This window comes from Meira miltonrushii (assembly GCF_003144205.1).
Source record: "Meira miltonrushii strain MCA 3882 unplaced genomic scaffold FA14scaffold_6, whole genome shotgun sequence".
NCBI classification, from domain to species: Eukaryota; Fungi; Basidiomycota; class Exobasidiomycetes; order Exobasidiales; family Brachybasidiaceae; genus Meira; species Meira miltonrushii.
The window spans coordinates 361,414-381,001 of record NW_020289948.1 but is presented as its reverse complement, the minus strand read 5'-3'; the positions used below and the strand labels follow the sequence as shown (position 1 = coordinate 381,001).

The 19,588-nt window shown below is 45.3% G+C and overlaps 2 protein-coding genes across 2 annotated transcripts; one reads left to right on the top strand and one right to left on the bottom strand.

Moving 5' to 3' along the window:
- Window positions 1–811: 811 nt before the first annotated feature.
- On the top strand, window positions 812–3,539 carry FA14DRAFT_151064 (tannase-domain-containing protein; the record flags this gene model as incomplete). Its single annotated transcript, XM_025497460.1, has 3 exons — window positions 812–1,431; window positions 1,537–1,817; window positions 1,923–3,539. The coding sequence occupies 3 exons, from the start codon at window positions 812–814 to the stop codon at window positions 3,404–3,406; spliced, it is 2,385 nt and encodes a 794-aa protein (XP_025351986.1). The 3' UTR covers window positions 3,407–3,539.
- Window positions 3,540–19,444, bottom strand: FA14DRAFT_162613 (uncharacterized protein). Its single transcript, XM_025499690.1, has one exon. It carries the CDS (start codon window positions 19,425–19,427, stop codon window positions 3,603–3,605), a length of 15,825 nt encoding a protein of 5,274 aa, XP_025351985.1. The 5' UTR covers window positions 19,428–19,444; the 3' UTR covers window positions 3,540–3,602.
- Window positions 19,445–19,588: the final 144 nt, after the last annotated feature.

The following is a 19,588-nucleotide window of genomic DNA, read 5'->3' as shown; positions in this document are numbered from 1 at the left end:
GACAAATAAATTCTATAATAGATGTATGAGTACAGTGACAGCTAGTATAGATAGAGTGGGAGTTATAAAGCATAGAAAGTACTTACTTATTTAGTCCCCTCTTCTAAGATGTTCTGGAGATGAAGTCATGGTCTGAGGGAAGAGGTGCGGGCAGCAAATATCCAACGCCCAGCCTGATCGAATTTTACCGCGTGTCATGCAAGCCACAGTTGTATCCCTGGCATGCTGGGGAATTTGCCGAGTCCCGTCTGTGCCTGCTTCTTTCATTCCTAAGCACAACGCGAATCTCTTATTGTTTGATGAATCCCGCCCATCGGGAACGGCATTATTGCAGTGTTTGTTTTATATTTCCATAAAAAATGTTAAACGCGTTTTATAAGTTTCTAAACAACTTTATTATTACTTTATTACACTTATTCTTTGCGCTAGAAACAATTAAATCGATAAAAAGAACACTTTTAGGTCAATTAAAAGGGAATACAGATCAAGTGCTCACCTGCATAACATCCAAAAGATCGACTTCCCCTCTCTCTCTCTATCCAAACAGGAGCGATGGCTATCTGTAAGATATCCAAAAACAATTGATCGTACCATGTTAAACTCTCCTTGTCACTTTCATCATATACCCCACTCTCCCCTTCCCCTTTCCAGGTAGTCGTTCCTTTTTCCCTCCTCTAAAAAAATCTTGGCAGTAAAACTTCCACGGTAAACACCGCTTCACACTCGTTCTTCTTTCACCTCTACGCCAACTTTTACACTCATTCAACAACATCACCACGACTAGGAGGCTCTACTTTGTGAAGAAGGCACAATGCCATCTCTTCAGAGAGTCATCCACGTGACAATAGCACTATACATTTCCGTTCTTTCTTCAACTTCTTCAGTAGCAGCCGACTCTCCTGCACCTTATCCACTCAATCCATCAAATGCAACAGTGATTGATTCACAAACGGCTTGTAATGCACTTGCAATCACTATCCCAGCCAAACTTGCCAATGCAAAATTTTCCAAACATTCAGCACCTCTCCAACTAACAAACGTGATTACTAAATTTTACTTAAACGGTGATAATCCAACAACGCAAGATTTGTTTAATGATATTCCCGCAACTGCATTTGGCAATGAAACCGATTCGATAAATGCTATCGTGAATAGTGTAGGCGATTGGGATCGGGATGCCGTCATGGCAGATGAAGGGTATGGATTGGAAGATTCGACTCAGACGCAGCAAGGCGGTTTACCTTCGTTCTGCAGATTTGGTGCAAGTATCATCACATCGAATACCTCCATGACTTGGTTTGAAACTTGGCTTCCAGTTCCAAGCAACGGAACGAACTACCAAATCACCTCCAGCACAATCTTCTCGGATCCGCTTGCCGCTGATCTGGACTCGGGCAGTGAGACAGGATTTGACTTTAAACGAAGGACATCGTCGAAATCGTCCAAATTTCCCAAAAAGAGATTACTACCACTACTATCTCAACCTTCCAGCACTGCTCCGGCCACACCGATAAACGTGAATGGTGTTGCGTCAAGAGCAAATTGGCGCGGTCGCTTGGTGTTTGTTGGAAGCGGAGGTCAAAGAGGTTCGTGCTCTTATCCTGAAATGAAGCAAGTCCTTGCTAGATATCGTGAAGCAACTTCTTCTTCAAATTTAGGTCATTTTGGAACGGGGGCTACAACAACTTGGACAATCGGAAGACCTCAAGCACAAACAGACTTTGGATATAGAGGTACTCATGTTTCTGCATTAGCATCTCAATTTGTCGTTCGTCAATTTTACGGCGTTGCAAAGAAGCCAAGCTCCAGCAAAAGAAGTAGCAGTTCTAGCGACCACAAAAGCAAGCATAAGTCCAAAAAGGGAGACAAAAAGAGACATCATGGGTACAAACGCGATGATGACAACCATCTCGAAGAGCGAGCTGAAACAGCAACGGATCAGAAAGCACACTTTGGATTCCCAACCTACTTCAAAGGCTGTTCAACAGGTGGTCGTCAAGCCATTGCAGAGGCACAAAAGTTCCCGTACGACTTTGACGGTGTTTTGGCTGGCTCTCCTGCCATCTACTATAACGAATTGAATGCTTATCAGATTCACGTCAACAGCTTCCAATCCAATAAATCTTCTCCCGCCTATATCTCTCGAAAGTTATATCCCGTCATTCACAAATTTATCTTGAGCGAATGCGATACCCTCGACGGATTAAAGGATGCCGTGATCGAAAATCCGGCTCAATGCAAACCTCGATTTGATCGTTTACTCTGTGCTCCTGCTAATCTAACAACAACTTCAAGTACAACTGCATCTTCAACGTTGGGCGCTTTACGAATCATTGATCAAGCTACAAAGGCAATCCTTCCCGAAGATGTGCCCACCACGTCAACTGATTCCAGTCTTACGCACAACAGTCAAAGCGTTTTGAGTGTTGAAAAGCGTGCCACGAAACAGCATACGTCCAGCACCCACCATCGCCATCACCATAAAACCTCCGACCATTCGAAATCTTATTCATCTTCGTCATCCGCCTCAAGATCTTCCACAACTTCATCGGCCTCAGCTTCTCCCACGCCAAAGTATGCACCTGTCGGTCAATGCTTGACAGCTGCTCAAATGGCCAATTTGAAAAATATCTACAAACCATACAAATATCCAAGCGGAGAAATCATTCATGAACCTGTTTTGTACGGCAGTGAAACAGTTTGGACGGTGAACGATGGCGTTGTGGGTGAAGCTTTCCCTCCTTCTTATGGTTGGTTCCAATATCAAGTTTTAGGTCAAAGTGGATCACCGGATAGTTTTGATTATTTCAGCATTGTTGATAACAATTTCCCTTTAATTCGTCAAGGTAATCGAATGGATCCCGGAACAACGGAAACGAGCAATCCTGATTTAAGTAAATTCTTCAATAAAGGTGGTAAATTATTGCATTATCACGGTTTATCGGATCAATTGATCCCATCAGGTGCTTCTGATCGTTTTTATAAAGAAGTTCAAAGTACCGTCGGAGGGGACTTATCGAATTCATACCGGTATTTGCACATTCCAGGCATGGGTCATTGCCGCGGAGGTGATGGAGCATGGAATTTCGGTGGTTCCGGTCAAACGGACGACGGTAGCCGACCTCTGGAATTCTCGACTAAATTTGATATGCTCTTAGCATTATTCGAATGGGTAGAAAAAGAAAAGACCCCAAAGAAACAATACGGTGCAGGATACAAGATCACAACAGGATTTGAAGCACCCGATTACGTAACAACCACAAAGCAAGTCCAGGCATACAGCAATGGAGTCAAGTTCACCCACAGATTCTGTGCTTATCCCGCTCAAGTAGTTGTCACCAACAATTCAACCGCCACAGAAACATGCAAGGTTGTTACCACACACAAAAAGCACAAACGTAGATAAAATTCTCACTTTTTTTTTCTGGATTTCAAAAGTTATGGTTTTATTTTAGCATCCACTTTGATAGTGAGCAATCACGTACTCTGTAATTATTTATCTTCAAACACGTTGGACAGACTTGTTTGTTCACGGAATTCTATTGAATGCATAATATACAATGTGTGATTTGATGTACAAATGGTATAATGTCCCTCCTCTTTCACATTTCAGCAATCCGTTGAGCCCATTGACGAAGTGTATTGCTGAGCACGTCTGGCAAATCAGCAACATCTTGCACAACGACAAAGTAGTCAAACGGAAATGTGTCTAGATACCTCTTCATGTTCAATTGTGGACGTCCAGCAGCATCCATCTTGTATTCAACCGAATTCATTGTCAAGATGGATGAATTGCCGTTGTTATTGCCGCTCTGTTGCTGAATGGAGTCCAGAATCACAAAGACGACCATGATATGCGCTTCAGCTGCACGTCGAAGCATTGCACGCAGTCCTTCGTGATCTTGACATACTCCATCAGAGATGATGATCTGCAATTGCCACAGCTGTTGTGAAGGCCCGGCACTTTGTGATTGTCCATGTTGCGCTCTTGCATCGACCAGCACATCATAACTGTTACGCAGCAAGTGCAACATATTGGTACCTTTCTGATCAAAAGGTAACTTGGCAAAGATCTGTGATCCTTGAACGTCGCCAACGGTTTCGGAGCTACCCGCTTCAAATCCTTTGAGCAATTCTGCTTGACGTCCAAATTTCATAACGCCCACTTGACCCACTTCAAGCTTTTGCAAGGCAGAACAGACCAAAGCTAAACTCTTGAAGGCCAAAGTACGATTAGCACTATCTGCCATACTCTTGCTATCGTCAATGCACAGCAAGACTTGATATTCACGAGCTTGAGGTTGATGGCGTCTTAGCCAGATTTTATCCTTGACATAATCACTGGCGATGAAAGGAATAATTTTGCGCATATTTAGCCGCTTTCCAGTCTTAAAATCTCCAGTCAACTTGGTAGCCTTGGTTGGCGTCAAGATCAATCGCAATTGCTCACTCAAGGTGAAAGCGTAATCAGTCGTGGCAGACGTGTACATCTTCCACAAATCTTGCGCCAAAGCCAGTCGCTTATCATCGTCTTTCTCTTCTGCCAAGTCTTCCATTGCAGCACGAATTTCGATCTCCAAATCTTCAGGATTTTCAATCTCTTCGACTTTTTCATCTTCCATCTCTGCTTCATCAGCAAATTGCACATCTGGCTCTTCTCTATCATCTTGGCGAAGATCGGTGCCCATAAGTCCACGTGAAGACTTCGGCATCGCTGCATTATCATCAGATTTGTCTTTCTCGGGCATAAGATCTGCCGTAGCATCTTCCACATCTTCTTGCTCCTCTGCGGGAGGCCGAGCATCAGGTTCATCTTTCATCTCTTCGTCATCACCTGTGTCCATTGCTCCGGTCAGATCAGCGCGTCTTTGCTGTGCCTCTTCTTCTTTGGCGGCACCTAAGGCTTGCATCTCACTATCTTCATCCTCGTCAATATGTTCTACTTGGGTGACAGCAGCCTTTTCATCTTCATCAGCAGAAGGTCCTTCACCATCCTGTTTTGCTTCTTTTGAGAGACGTTCTTCTATCGCATCGAGATTGCGCTTGAAATCTTTGAGAGCGTCACCTAACGAACGCGCAGGAGCTTCATCTTGATCCTGAGGTCCTGATTGGGTTGGATCATCTTGAGCAGTCTGACCTTGTTCTTGCTTTTGTTGTCCTGCATCAGCACTGTTCTGTTGATCTGCTCTTTCGAGAGAATTAGAATCATCAATATCTTGCGAAGTTTTCTCTTCTTCGCCAACTTGATTTTGTGCTGCAGCTGCACCACCTTGACGTTGTCGGCCAGATTGCGATCTTGAAGATTGTTCCTGTTGCGCCGGCGCATCTTGTTCAGCATCGCCTGCTGCGGCTGCTTCTGCTTCTGCTTGGCCATCCATGGAACCTTGATCTGCTGCAGAGGGTTGGGGTTGAGGACCATCGTCCCCTTCTTGTTTCTTTTCGGCATTATCTTGAGCGTTTTCATCATCGTCTTCATCTGCCGCGTCTTCGCCCTTTTCTCCAGGAACGTCTGGCTTCTCTTCATCATCCTCTTGACCAGACATTTCTGCATCTTCGTCATCGCCTTCAGCACGTTCGACTTGTTGCTCGACGTCACCTTGAGCATCTTCTTCTTCCGCATCAGGCTGGAGATCTGGCGTAAGTTCTTTACGATCGTCGCGTTGATCATTTTCTGACAAGTCATCCATATCTTCAAAGTCTGATCCGTCATCCTTGACGCTTTGAGCATCTTCATCCATCTTCAAATCTTCATCCAGATCAAGATTATCACCTTGCTGTGCTTCCTGATCAATCGCGCGACCCATACCTTCTGCTTTTGTCGGGTCCTCCTCATTCTCTTCGCCCTCACCATCTTCGCCCTCCGCTTGATCATCTTCTGTGGGTTTTTGATCATCGTCTCCTTCTTCTTCATTACCACCCTCTTCATCTTGACCTTCTTCTCCCTCTTTGCCTTCCCGCTTCTCTTCCCGTTGACCTGCTCCCTCAGCCCCATTTTGATCATCTTTTGAACTAGCTTTGGGTGCTTCACGATGTTCTTCTCCATCGCCTTCTGCATCTTTTCCGTCCATTTCTTTTTCATTTTGATCTTTTCCTCCTTCTTGATCTTTTTCATCTTCTTCGTCTTTACCTGCCCATGTTTTTTCATCAACAGTATCTAGATCAAGAGGATCGACATCGCCAACGGCATCTTCCATCTCTTTCTCGTCTTCTGGCTTTTCCTCTTCTCCATCTTCACCATCTTCTTCTTCAACATCACCAAGCTCTCCATCGAAATCTTGATCCATCTCACGAGCATTTTTTTCACCTTTTGGACCATCTTGATCTTCATCTTTGTCTTGTTCATCATTTTCATCTTTTTGCAATTCTTCCATCTCTTCATCATCGCGCAGAGTATCTGTCACATCTTTTGCTCCTTCACCATCGCCTAATCCTACACCACCATCTTCCAATTGCTGATCATCGTCATTTTGCGCGTCTGCTGCATCTTGATTTTGCTCTGGTGGTCGAGGTTTGCAGAAGCCTTTACTGGCCAATGTGTTTACCAAAGAGCAAATTGTCACGTTCAAATCCATCAAACTTGCATAAGTCTGTGTAGTACGGACAGCTAGCGCATCCAGCATACTGATGTAGGTGTCTAAGAAGGGCTGCAAACGCTGTAGAGATATTTGTACGACGGAGGAATTGATCTTTCCCTTTTCCAATGAGTCCGAGCTGATCACCTTCGATACGGCTTCCTTTATGTCCATCAGACGGAGTTTCTGCTGGTAAGACGCAACTGCTTTGGTTTCTTCAGTCAAGGCGCGATTCATCAAATCTTCTTCTGATCGATCATTTCTACCAACCTGTCGAAGATCTTGTGCAACGATTAAGATACTGGAGACCAAGTCGTCGCTCTTTTTGCCGATGAACTCTTCACCCTTGTCTGCATCTGTTTGAGCATCGAAAATAATCTTTTCTTGTGGCGAATGATTCTGCAAGAAGGCCAGCATGGGCTTGGTAAGAGCACGTAGTGAGACTGCTCGATGAACGAGGACGTCCAAGGAGGAAATAATCTCTGTCAAATCTTGCTCTGCAGCCTTAGCTCTCTCCACTTCTTGGCTCGTGACAAGACTGGAATCCATCAATTGCGATACCTTGACGAGGTCCAAGAAGCTCTTTTTGTGGGAAGAAGCTCTCACAGCTAGAGCTTGGATTTCATCAATTTCAGAGTTGACGCTCAGGTCTTTCACGGGAGAGAATTGAGCATGGACTGGTGCCTCTGTCGCAATTTCCAGCAATCCAGCAGTTGTCCTTGCCCAGAAATCAGCGTGGAGCAAGAGGCTCTTCTCACACATAGTTTGCGTTCCGCTGATTCTCTCGACCGTGCCTGCTTCCAAAAGGTGCTGAATTCTTTCATTGACTGCCTTGAACCAAATATGATCCGTTCTCAGATCTCTCAACCTTGAACGGTTTGCATTTGCAAACATGAAACCGTTCTCGACATAAGATAGAGCGAGTTGCAATTGAGCAGCGTCGACATCTGGATTTCTTTCTCGATTCGACACAGCACTTCGCAATAGCGGTAGCATCGCCAACAAACGGTAGTATTGGTTTTCTGCATTGATGAGAGCAGTCATTTCGCCTTGGTCAACCTTCAATCCCTCAAGCGAGAGTACGAATGCTGAATCTGACATGAACTTATTGCTCATCCCTTCACAAGCTGTAGTCGTGAATCCAAGTCGCCTTAACTCCTTCAAAAGATCGCTCCATGCTTTTCGTTTGCGGGTTTCAAGATTCTTTACCAATTTTGTGTTCTCCTCCGTGGCTGTGAATGGAGTGGCTTTTGATAATGCAGAACTGCGCTCAACGATTGTATTGGATAGATCTGTTACACCTTCTGCAAAGTTTTGATTTTGCATAGGTTTAGAAATTGAAGTGTTGAATATGCGATGCAATGTCGATGCAGTGGTTTCGAGATTGATCAAATGCAAAGGCACATCTTTTTCTGAAAGATGCCATTCCTGACGAGCGGATGCATTGGTCGGTAATCGTAGTGGTGCAAGATCTCTGGCCGAGATCACCGCAATGGGTTCGTTGGCTTTCTTGCCTTCTCTAGTTGGACCGACATTGGCAAGAAGTGGATCAATACTTTCTGCCAATGCATGACGAAACTTGCGTAAGCATTGATGCAACTTCCTATGAGTTTTTGTAGCACTGGTCTTGAGAGCGTGAACATTGGTGTCCTTCCAACTTGCCAATCGGACAAAATCAGCTATCTCACGTTCAACAACTGCTCGCTTTTTATCCAGGTGCTCTTCCACAGTAGGTGCAAATTGAGAGAAGAATTTGATGATATTAAAGAGCATGGCTTGAACCTTCTTCTGGGATTGTGTGAACTGTAATCCTTTGTCACCACCAAGATGGACATGATAGGAATGCATTGCTTTGAGTAGATTCAAGCGGCCTGAAAATTGACCTAGAGGAGATCCACGTAAAAATTGATCCAAAAGTGTCACTAATTCAGTTCGCTCATTGTCTTCTTCACTATCCGATTTGATAGTTGCTTGGAACAGAGTAAACCACCAATCCTTTGCTAGACTATAGGCTAGCCTTTGTTCCTTTTCCAGCAATCTCTTCCATCCATGCAATTCCAATCTGCGCCATTCGATAATCAAGGACGTAATAGCGTCTCTTTGAGGCTGCAGTGTAGTTTTTGAGCTGGCATACATTTGCCAATCTTCTGTATGCACTAACAAACCTTCCAAAGCGGCCAATAATTTGTTCACAGGGCTACTAGTATCTAGCTGTAACATCGCTTCGCATCGTTCGAAGATATGCTGCAAAACTTGTTGATCCGGCCAATCCTTGATAAGCTGTCGTAGGCGTTCTTGCACATGCAAAACAAGGGTTTGCAGCTTCTTTGACTCGGAAGGGCATGCATCAACGTAAAAATCGAGCTTATCCAATGTGGCCTCATCCGATTCACCCTCTTTTCTGGCTTTGTCCAACAACCCAATCTGCAAAGATGCACTGTGCTTGTCAAGCGATTCGCTCATGCAGACGTAATCATCTAACATCAAGCGATGCACATGCTCAACACGACTCTGCTTGTAGTTGGAGGCAGCTGTATGAGCGGATGAGAAGAGAGTCAAGTGCAATTGGAATAATTGCTGCACGTCTGAATCATCCACAAATGCTTTCTTGCCGCGCTTTCTCTTTCCGTTGGGTTCGGAAGCGGTGCCATTCGTTTCTGCTTTCTCTGCCATTTCTTCCATGATGTCTTGGTATTGCGGGAAAAGATTGGCAAACTCCTTTTCTTGCAATTCAGCATCTTCTTCAACTTGAATGTCGAGAGTGCGTGTTTTGTACAGACTACTTTCATCCGCTCGACGTTGGCGTTCAGCTTCCTGATCCAATGTCCAAAGATGCCAAATCTGATCGTAGCAAGATGTAAGAGGACCAAGAATAGATGGCAAGGGATGTCCGTTTTGCACATCCAAAACAATCGCTTCCAGCTTGGACAAAATCAGAGGCACCACCATTCCGGCAAAAGCAGATCCTGGCTTTAGGCGAATTGGCACCTCTTTTTGCAAAAATGATTTCGTGGAAGCACTGGTCGGGAATGTCACCAGCGCCTCTACCATTGAATCTATTCTGTGTGTCAGATTAGACCGCTTTGACAGTGTCTCCGATTGGCGTAACATTCCTAGACCAACTTGAACGATAGACAATGCAGAGCAAAAGGGTGTAGTGAGATCCTGCAGATCGTCATAACGGGATTGAAGCCGCACAATCATGCTATTAACAGTGGATTGAATATTGGTAGCCTGTGCGTCAGAAAATCGTGCTCCTGTCAGTTGCTGAACATTCTTCTTTGTGAAGATTTGATCAACGAAAGACCACATCTCGCTGTGCAACTGATTCAAAAACTCAGATCTTGTGGTGCGTGATGCAAGATTTGCTCCCTCGATCATATTCTCCACTCGTTGAGATGAGTGTCCTCCGGCCAGCTGTGCAATTCGTTGGTCTAGCATCTTGATTGAGACCGAATCTACATTGCCTGTCACGCTCGATTCAACAGCAACAAGAGCGGCTCGCTCTGCACGTAGACGCTGGATTTGATATTCGAGAAGGTCTTTCTTGGTTTGTTGCGTGATCACGGGATCAATGGCAACATTCGGCACGAAGAGCGCAAACATCGCGAGGGCAACGTGTAAGAATGCAGAACCTAGGATGCGCAACTGATCAACGTCATCCTTGCTATTATTGGATGTCTGTCTTTGCATCGTCTGCATGGCTTGAAAGCAATTCAACCAATTGTTTGCAATGTTTTTGATTCGAGCACTCAAGTTGCTGCACTTCAACAATGCTGAAAAAGCGTCTGGAAGGCCCAGTAGAGTAGCACACTCGATTTCTTGGATCGATGACTGCACCTCATCCGACAGGTCCGATTCTTCTTCATCTTGTAAAGCATCCAACAAGAAAGGCACCAAACTTTGCAACAGGTTCTCAAGCGATTTTGCGCATATGTGTGATCTTGGCATTAGCTCGGCTGGTGCGAGATAAGAGACCAAATCCTTCATCCGATCCAAGACAGTATGTCTTGCTTCGATATCTTGCAGAGCGATACGATCGCGAGAATTGCAAGCATCCAAGATAGCTCTGAGCACAACCGGTTGAAATAGCTGCTGCGTCGAAGCATTTTCACCATCATGCACCACACTAGCACTTGGCAAGCTGGCAAGCCATTCAAATTGACCACGGGTAAGTGCAATCTGATCAGATTTTGCAAACGGAATGGAATGCATCGTCACAGCACATGAAAGCGGGAAGCTTCCATTGCCTGCCTCCAATAGTTGTGCAGATGACTTTGCCTTGATCGCATTGTGCTGTAGCTGCATATTAATGAAGATCAAGCTCAATAGAATATTGTCACTTTCGTGTCGTGCAAGAGAAGTGCGGGGCATTGATGGCTGTTCTGCTTGTGCAATACCTTCCAGAGCAATTAAGATTCGAGTTGCCATCTCCGACAGATTCTTTTGATCAAATTCACTTCTGTCCCTGCGATCATACATCAACAAAGCAACAATTTCTGTTGCATTTGCGATCAAGTCAGAAGGTGCATATTCCCGAACATTTGCACATGCTTCTTGGATCTTCCTTGCCATTCGTGTACTTTCTTCATTGATTGTATTTGGTAGAAAGGCTTGCCAAATTTGATTGAAAGCGTGTCCCGTTCTTAGCAAGACTTGGCGGCCAGATGCATCGAGTAACGTCAAAACTTTCCCGAATTGATCGTTGAAAGCTTTGTTCAGATGAACAAGCTCTCGCCTCATTTGATTATACACCACACGGGATACACTGTTGTTGACCCGTGCTTGACTTGCATTCTTGCCAGCAAGGAAAAGAGATGATGCCAGAACCGACTCGAGTTTGCTGATAGTGTTGATATCAACATGACCTCCAAAGCCAATGGAAGACACGGTTTGCATGATCGTCCAGAGTAACTCAAACAAGTACTTCTCTTCAGATGCAATGAGCTCAATTTCAGCTCCATCAAAGCTCATTGCCGAGCGTGTTAGAACGGTCATCTCCTCTGCGCCACTCTCTTGCGATCTTTGATAGCGTTGAAGCTCGATAAGGGAGCAGGCTGCATTTACAACGATGCCCATCAAGCGAGAAATACTCTCTTCAATGGAATTGCTTTGATCGTTTAACAGACTTGGCCAAGATTGAAGATCTGGTCCGATGTCGCGAAGGTACTTTTCGGAGATGTCGTCTTTGCGCATTAAAGAGCTTTTGAGCTCAAAACTCTGTTCTTGGAGCGATTGATGACCGTGTAAGCAGTCCAAGGCAGGGTACAGCTCGCTTGCATGATAATGGGAGGCGTATCCTATCGCAATCTGCCCGATTGAACGACCCAAAATCGCCATCGCAGCATGTTGATCATGATCCAAGAATCTGCCTGTCGGGGTGATTCCGCTGACGTATGGTGAGATGCACTGCAAAGAGGCTTCTTGTATATTGAGTGCTGGGTTCACAGTAGTCCAATCCTCCAAGAAAAGCTCCATACCGCGATTACGCATCGCCCGACTCAACTCTCCATATTTAGGATCGATGGCAAAGAAGATTCGGAAATCCGGATGTGGTTTGACGATTTCAATTGCACTTGTTTCACCCGCTCTGCCAGTGGAAATGACTCCACGTTCACTCAAAACAATTGAACCTCCAGGTTCAAGCAAAGAATTCAAACGATCCAAAACCGATGCTGGACATAAATTGGCTTCGTCCATCAAAAGCCATTGGCCTTTGCGCATAGCTGAGATCACCGGCCCATCTTTCCAAGCAAAACGACCGCTATCCGCATTAATATCCTGCGGTGAGGTAGCCATGATTTGAATGGTATCCAAAAGCCGCTGTCCGCGTGCTCGATCAATTTGCGACAGAATTCCAAGACATAGAAGTAGATTGTTCACCTCTGCAATCCTTTGCCAATCAAGGTTGAAGAATTCATTCGCCGATAATGCATCCCGCTGTTGGTCCAGGATGAAAGACATTTGCTTCAACGTCATACACGTTGAAAATTGATCTTGCTGCTCGGTCATTGCGAGACAATTTTGCTTTCCGGCATCAATAAGGTTCTTCAATTCCATCAAGATATCTGATCGGCCTTGACGTGAATCAACTTGTTCAAAACCACCAACGATATCGATCGCATCCGTTCCCCCATTCAAGCGGACTTCTTGCAATGGTTTACCCATCAATTGGGCCATCTTCCGGACTAGAGAAGATTTGCCTGCACCTCCTTTTCCAACCAGAATCGCAGGCCATGCGAGCTGAATACATTCTCCCAGCGCTTGTGCTACTGCTAAATGGGTTTGGGACACTGTAAAAGTATCGAAAGCGCTCAATGACGGATCACCTCTCCCAGTACGCGGAAGCAAGACATGTCCAAGCTGAATTTGCGTGGACGTAACATTGAACCAAGGTCGTACACTTTCATCTACTTGATGACCGAACACTTCTGCTGCCACCATTGCAACTAACTTCCGGTCCTGCTCAGTACGGAAGCGTAGGGTGTACAGACTGTTGAAATACTCCATCGGTTCCATCCTGCGTTCTTTTCGAATCAGTCCCAGTTGCGAGCGTGACATTTCTAGCCAACGTAAAAGATCACGCAAATTGAATTCCCAGGGATGACCATTCTTGGAAAACGCATTTGTATCGCGCAACAAGATCTGTAGACGATCATTGAAATGAACCATAGCTTGAAGCTTCTCTTCTCCATAAGCTGGGTAAATCTCATGCATGATGGCAAGGAAATCATCCTGTCGTAATTCTTCAATGTATACTTTTGTAAATCTGTTCAAGAAGGATTTCGGTAAACCTTTACGTCCGCCACCTTGATGTTGAGGATTTTGAGCAGCAAAGAAGCGGAAATTTGGATGTTTCTGGAATGTCCTTCCTAATTCTGGTACGTAAACAGTTCCTCTATGATCCAAACATGAGTTGAGACCTTCCAAAACGGACTGAGACGCTAAGTTCATTTCATCGAGCAGTACCCAGGCTCCACTTTGCATAGCTTGCAAGAATGCAGCTTCACGCCACCCAAATTCGCCAGGCTTTCCTCCTTCGATAGGCAAATCAGCACCAAACAGATCTGATAATTCCGTTTGATCTGACAGATTAATTCTGGTCAGAGGATGACGACATGCATTGGCAAGTGCAACGATCAAACTTGTCTTGCCCGCTCCTGGACTACCTTCTAGCATGATTGCTCGATTGGACACCTGCATAGCTTTCAGCACTCGCATGGCATTGTTTGCTGGAGTCTGTGCTTGCAGATTGAAGACATTCGAGCCTGAAGAGTTCATCAAATGGCCTTTTGGGGTCAAGAATCCACCAATACCAAATGCATCTGGGCGATCCATAATCTGTAAATCAGAATTTGACCGGATTTGCTGAGATTCATGAACATCCAAACCACTCAATCGGACAAGCTCTTCGACCATGGTGTTGACCAGCGCTTCTATCTGTCTTTTAGGCTTGGCAGCTATCCATGGATGTAAGGGCAAGCCATCGATGAGCGTCATCAAAGCGCCATGAGCAAAAGCATACGATGGTGAGATGCTCTTATTGTTTGCCATTACCATATTCATGAATGCTGCCCAAGAGATCAGATCGCGCAATCCTACCAAAGAAGAATTGTTGTTATCCATACTTCCACCGATTTGCGATGAGTAGAAATTGACAAATTCAATCATCGAGTGACCGAACGGTTGAAGCTCTTTGACCGACCATTGCGCGTCTATGATTGCTAAGATATCTTCCCTTTCAGTGACTGCTGGCACCCATACTTCTGTAAATCTGTTCCTCAAAGCCGGACTGAGCTCTTTCTTGCCGTAGTCTCCACCTGGATTCATAGTAGCAACGACTTGGAAAGCAGCATCAGCTTTGATAACGACAGAATCGCTGGCTGAAGAAGATGCGCGTTCTGCCAGAACAAGTGTTCGGCCTGGTTCGAAGACAGAATTGAGTCTTTCCAGAACGCTATCATCAGCCAAAGAGATTTCATCCAAAAGCATGTGATAACCATTCCGCATAGCGTCTACTAAGGGACCATCATGCCATTCGAATAGAGCCATACTTTGATTGATTTGCATGCGTGCCTCTTCAATACGCTTTTGCTCCTCGACATCGTCCACTTTGAGTTTGGAGAGAGCATCAGCTACTGCCTCTAGGCTGTCAGTAGAGATGACGTTGCCCTCCTGCATATGCTGTTGCAAAATGGCCAAACCGCTGGCCCGAGCAGTTTCGCGCAAGACAGTACGATTTCTGATCGGTCTTTGTCCTCCCAATAAGTCGGCAGCATCTGTATTTTGATGACAATTTACTGTGACCAAAGATGAAGAGAAGACATTCGACAGAACCTCGCAGACTGAGGTTTTACCCGTTCCCGTTTCACCAACTAGCAGTACCGGCTCGCTGTATCGTAGAGCGCAAGCGACCAGACAAACAAGTCTCCTCATTGCAGATGTCCAGACAATGCCTGTACCTTCCACTGCTTTGCCTAGTGAGCTGGCCAAGTTTGCACCGAGAAGAGCTGACATGCGGTCTTGATCGAAAATGTCATACATTCTACCCAAGTCAATCTTCACTTTGAGAACTTCTTCGAGGACTTGCTTGACCACTAAACCGTCTTCTGGCTTTCGTGTACGTTCGGCAATCAACATGTATCCATTCAAAGCGAGCTGATTGTAATCTTCTGCTTGACGCATACCCCATCGGAAGAGATCACGTAATGTAACAAATGCTTGCTTGGTATCAAACACTCGAGTGGTTTGACGTCTCCTTTGCAATTCCAAGAATACACGAACAATCTTGTCTGCATAGCTAGGTGCAATTCTGCATCTTCTGGCCAAAATTGTTTGAAGTTCAGCTTGTGGCACATCATCAAAGTGAATTTCCAAGAATCGATTGCGGAAAGCACGACTTAAAACTTTACGACCTGCATATAAACCAGGCGGATTTTGGGTTGCAAACAACATGAAATGTGGATGCGGCTTGATTACCTCACCTGTTTCAGGGATAAGCAGTTCACGATTATCGTCCAAAAGTCTGTTCAGAGCTTCCAACACGTCCGTGGGCGCCAAATTCAATTCATCCAATACGATCCAATCACCTCGTCTGGCAGCTGTAACCAAAAGTCCTTCTTGGAACGCCAATCGACCTGTCTGTGAATCGGTGGTATATGATCCCAAGTATTCTTGCAGATCTGTGTGTTCATGATTATTGATACGAACGAATCTATGACCAGTTCTACGTGCGAGATATTCAACAGCACTCGTCTTACCGGCCGATGTTGGACCTTGAATCAACACAGGACTTCTCCTTGTTAACGCAGCACGCGCTAAACCAACCAATTTCTCTTGTACTGAAGTGGTAAGGATATACTCTGGCACATCCTCTGCTGGCTGTGATCCTGTCTCAAGCCAGAATGATCCAATTTGTATGTGCGAAGTGGATGTAGACGAAGAAGCGGGTCTTGGCGGGACGAATGAAGCTGCAGCTTTTGCGTTCTTTGCACGATCAAGGATATTGCGTTTCAGAATATCACGGACGATAGTGCCACTTTGTTGATCCAAGAGCATGGTGAAAGCCATGATAAAACCCTCAAACAAAGCTCTGCGTAGTCCATAGACAGATGAGGTATCCTTTGCGAATGTCAAAGCACGAGCAAGAGTACGAATAGAGTAGTGCGGACGCTGATTGGCGCCATCTGCTAATTTTTGTTGATGAGTGAGCTGTTTGATCATCACAAAACAATCAGCGACATCCATCACCGCACCACGATCCCCAATACTATCTGCACCAATGTACGACTCCACAATTCCGATCAATGCTTCACGATCAACATCGGGACTGATTGCATAGATTTCAGTGAAACGGCTTCGTAGATTGTTGGGTAAATCCTTCTTGCCGACATCCGTTGCTGGATTCATACAAGCGAAGAGGCGAAAGTCCGGATGACGAGGAACAGGTTCCAAGTCACCCTTTTCGCTTAGTACAATACTGCTCTCAGGCGTTTGTAAAAGCGTGCTGAGACATTCAAGAGTTTCTGATGTTGCCAAATTGATCTCATCCAACAGAACCCAAGTTCCATCCCGAATTGCTTTGACTAGAGGCCCTTCTACGAATGAGAACACCAAAGCTCGCTTTGATCCTGTGTACTGTGCGGCAAATTGTGAAAGTCTGGCTTCAAAACCCTTCCATTCATGAAGCAAAGCAGCCTCTTCCTCCTTTTGAGCGTCACCGTTTTCCATTTGAGTGTTTTGCTTATCGCCTTGCTCGGATGTACGCATCGTCTTACGAGCTCGCTGTTCGCTGTCTTCTTCCTCGATATGGTCTGAAGTGTCATCTGATAAGCTTTCCGTTTTAAGCTTGCCATATGCAAGTCGGACTGAATCTGTCCAGGTTGCATGAAGTCTGCTCCATTTTTGAGACTGCAACGCTTTACGTTCTGCTTGTAAGTATCTTGCATTACGTCGTAAGGAGAATGTCCTCTGGAAAAGGTCTAGCCAATCGTTATGAAGGTCCATGGCGGGTAATTTTGGATCTAATGGCTTGAAACCACCCAAAAGATCAGCACTTTCTGTTTGTTGACTCAAATTGAGCGCCACAAGCGGCTTTTGCATCATGGCAGCGAGCTGTTGAACGACAGTCGTTTTTCCCGTTCCAGTCTCACCTACCAATAGTGTTGGTTCATTCATTGCTACACATGCGACAATTCGTTCGAGTAGACGAGCAGCCGATCCCGTCATTGCAAATGATGCAGACGGCTTTGCGATCAGAGTAGAATTATGTCTCTTGGCCTGTAACACCTCCCATCGTCCAATCTGAATGGATTTGTTCTTGGTTCCATCTTCATTTGCAGATTGTAATCGCATCTCTGGTCTACGATCACGTACATTGTGCCACAACGAAGAGGCCTCTACGCCGATCTCCTGTGCCAGAATTTCAAGAAGAACGCTGAATCTATCCCGTGCATACTTTTGAGCCGAATCGTCATCTAGCTTTGTACCAGCTGCCGCAACAGACGGCGGCGGTGGTGTAGCACCAAGGAAGATATCGATTGCCTCCAATGCAATTTCTTCTTGCAGTGCCTGATTTGCAAAAGGTGCTCTAGCAATGTTATTGGCAGCAGACTCACCACCTTTGGCGATCATTCTATCAACTCGTCGACACCATTTCAAAAGATCGTGCAATGATGGTATCCTTGCAGTGCCGGCCGAAGAGCTTGCCAGAACGGAAGTGCTCTTTGTGGTCAGAGCAGCATTTGCAAGCTTTGACCAAGTTGAAACCAATCTTTCCACCGATCCATCTTCTGCCATCGAGAGATACTTGGCATTTGTTGTGACGATATCTAGGATATCTTCTTGTCGTAGCGCATTCATTCGAACTTCAGTCCAGTGATGATTGCCATAAAATGTCGGTACAGGCAGTGTAGTAGCGTCTGAACGTGCTACCGTCCTAGTAGCAAAGATCGCAAATCCTTTCCCTGCACGAATTTTACCTCGAGGTCCTAGGTCTAGATAAGGTCTTGCTCCAATCGTTTTGGTAGCGGCCATTCCTTCCACTAGTGGTTTGATGACAGAAAGTACTTCCACATTTGCTTTATCGATATCTTCCAATACCACCCATTTTCCCAATCTAACTGCTCTACTCAATGCACCCTCTGTCCATTCAAAATTACCAGGCCTCGTTGGCGAAGAGATAAAAGACCCAATAAGAGACTTTGCATCAATTCCACTTTGATCCGCTAATTGTAGCCAAACGATCGGAGCAGTAGAGGTGTCATTTGAAATCTTATCGCAGCTGTGCCGTATGAGTGAAGTCTTTCCGCATGCCTCAGGACCCGAAATAAGAATTGGCAATCGTTTTCGCAACTTTTCTGACAGAGCAGATAAGACAGGCTGAAGCGATTCAGTCTCCTTGAACTGCTGTTTCTTCTCAATGTCGACGTTTGTGCGATAGAAAAATCTTCCACCGAAAAGCACTGAGGTACTCTCCATACACGTTTGGTCTAATTGTTCTATCGATGGACTCGACTGCTCTTCAATCGGGGAGCCTTGTTGTTGGAATCGCTCCTTTGTCTGCTGTATCCGATCCATCTCAAGCAGAGGCAAAACCCACAGATCGACTTCTTCCACCAAGAGAGGCTGATCATAGTTCGAAGTCGGCATGTAAACCCGCAGCGAAGCGTCAAGAGGGGTATTCAGCTGACTACCGATCGTTCCCGGCTGTCCGACATGCTGAGAGATGAGGGCATTTAACGTACTTTCCGGAACATTTTCTATCCGAGCAAGTAGTCGAATCGCCAAAAGTCGAAGAGCTGGAGTAGTAGTCTGAAGTTGGACAAGCGAAAGTAGATTTGTCGTTGAGAGAAAGTGTGGTGATTCCTCAATTGTGATTGGCGATACATTGATAATCCGATAGCTGGAAAGAAAAATGGGTCCCAGCTGTTTTTGCGTCAAATTTTGCGGTGTTAACCATTCTAGCTGTGGCAGGTGTAGCATGTCTAGTACGAGCGGTTGCAGCTCGGGATGCGAAGGAAGAAGGACGGCCAAAGCATAGAATGCATGTATTACCTGCCAATTGGACCAAGTAATAGTATAAGAAGCTTCAAATCGATGTAAGATTTTGGCAAATAAGTCGATAAGAAGAGGTCCTGCATGTTGAGCGACAATTTCTGTACATTGAGGATGCATCAAAAGTTCAGCAAGAGCATCCAAAAGGTCACTTTGTGGTGTACTTGGTGTTGATGCTTGTGCCCATTGACCAAGAATTGCAACCGGACGCCAGGATGGAATTCCGTCTTTGTTGATTTGTTCGTATATTCTCGAAGCTGTTATCCGAACATCCATCTCCTCAACCAATTTAGAGACCATGATTGCCACCTCTGATTGTGACAAGCAAGTCTATTATGGAAGGAAAAGGCGAGCAATACGCTCTTTACCAGTCAAACTTACCTTTGCTGCAACTTTAGTCTTCTTAATCAAAAAAATTCCAAAAAATTATTTAACACGTGAGACGAGCAACACTCACGCCC

What these genes read in the sequence shown, in the direction of transcription:
- FA14DRAFT_162613 (XM_025499690.1), bottom strand. Translation starts at nt 19,427, where the DNA reads ATGGTCTCTAAATTGGTTGAGGAGATGGATGTTCGGATAACAGCTTCG.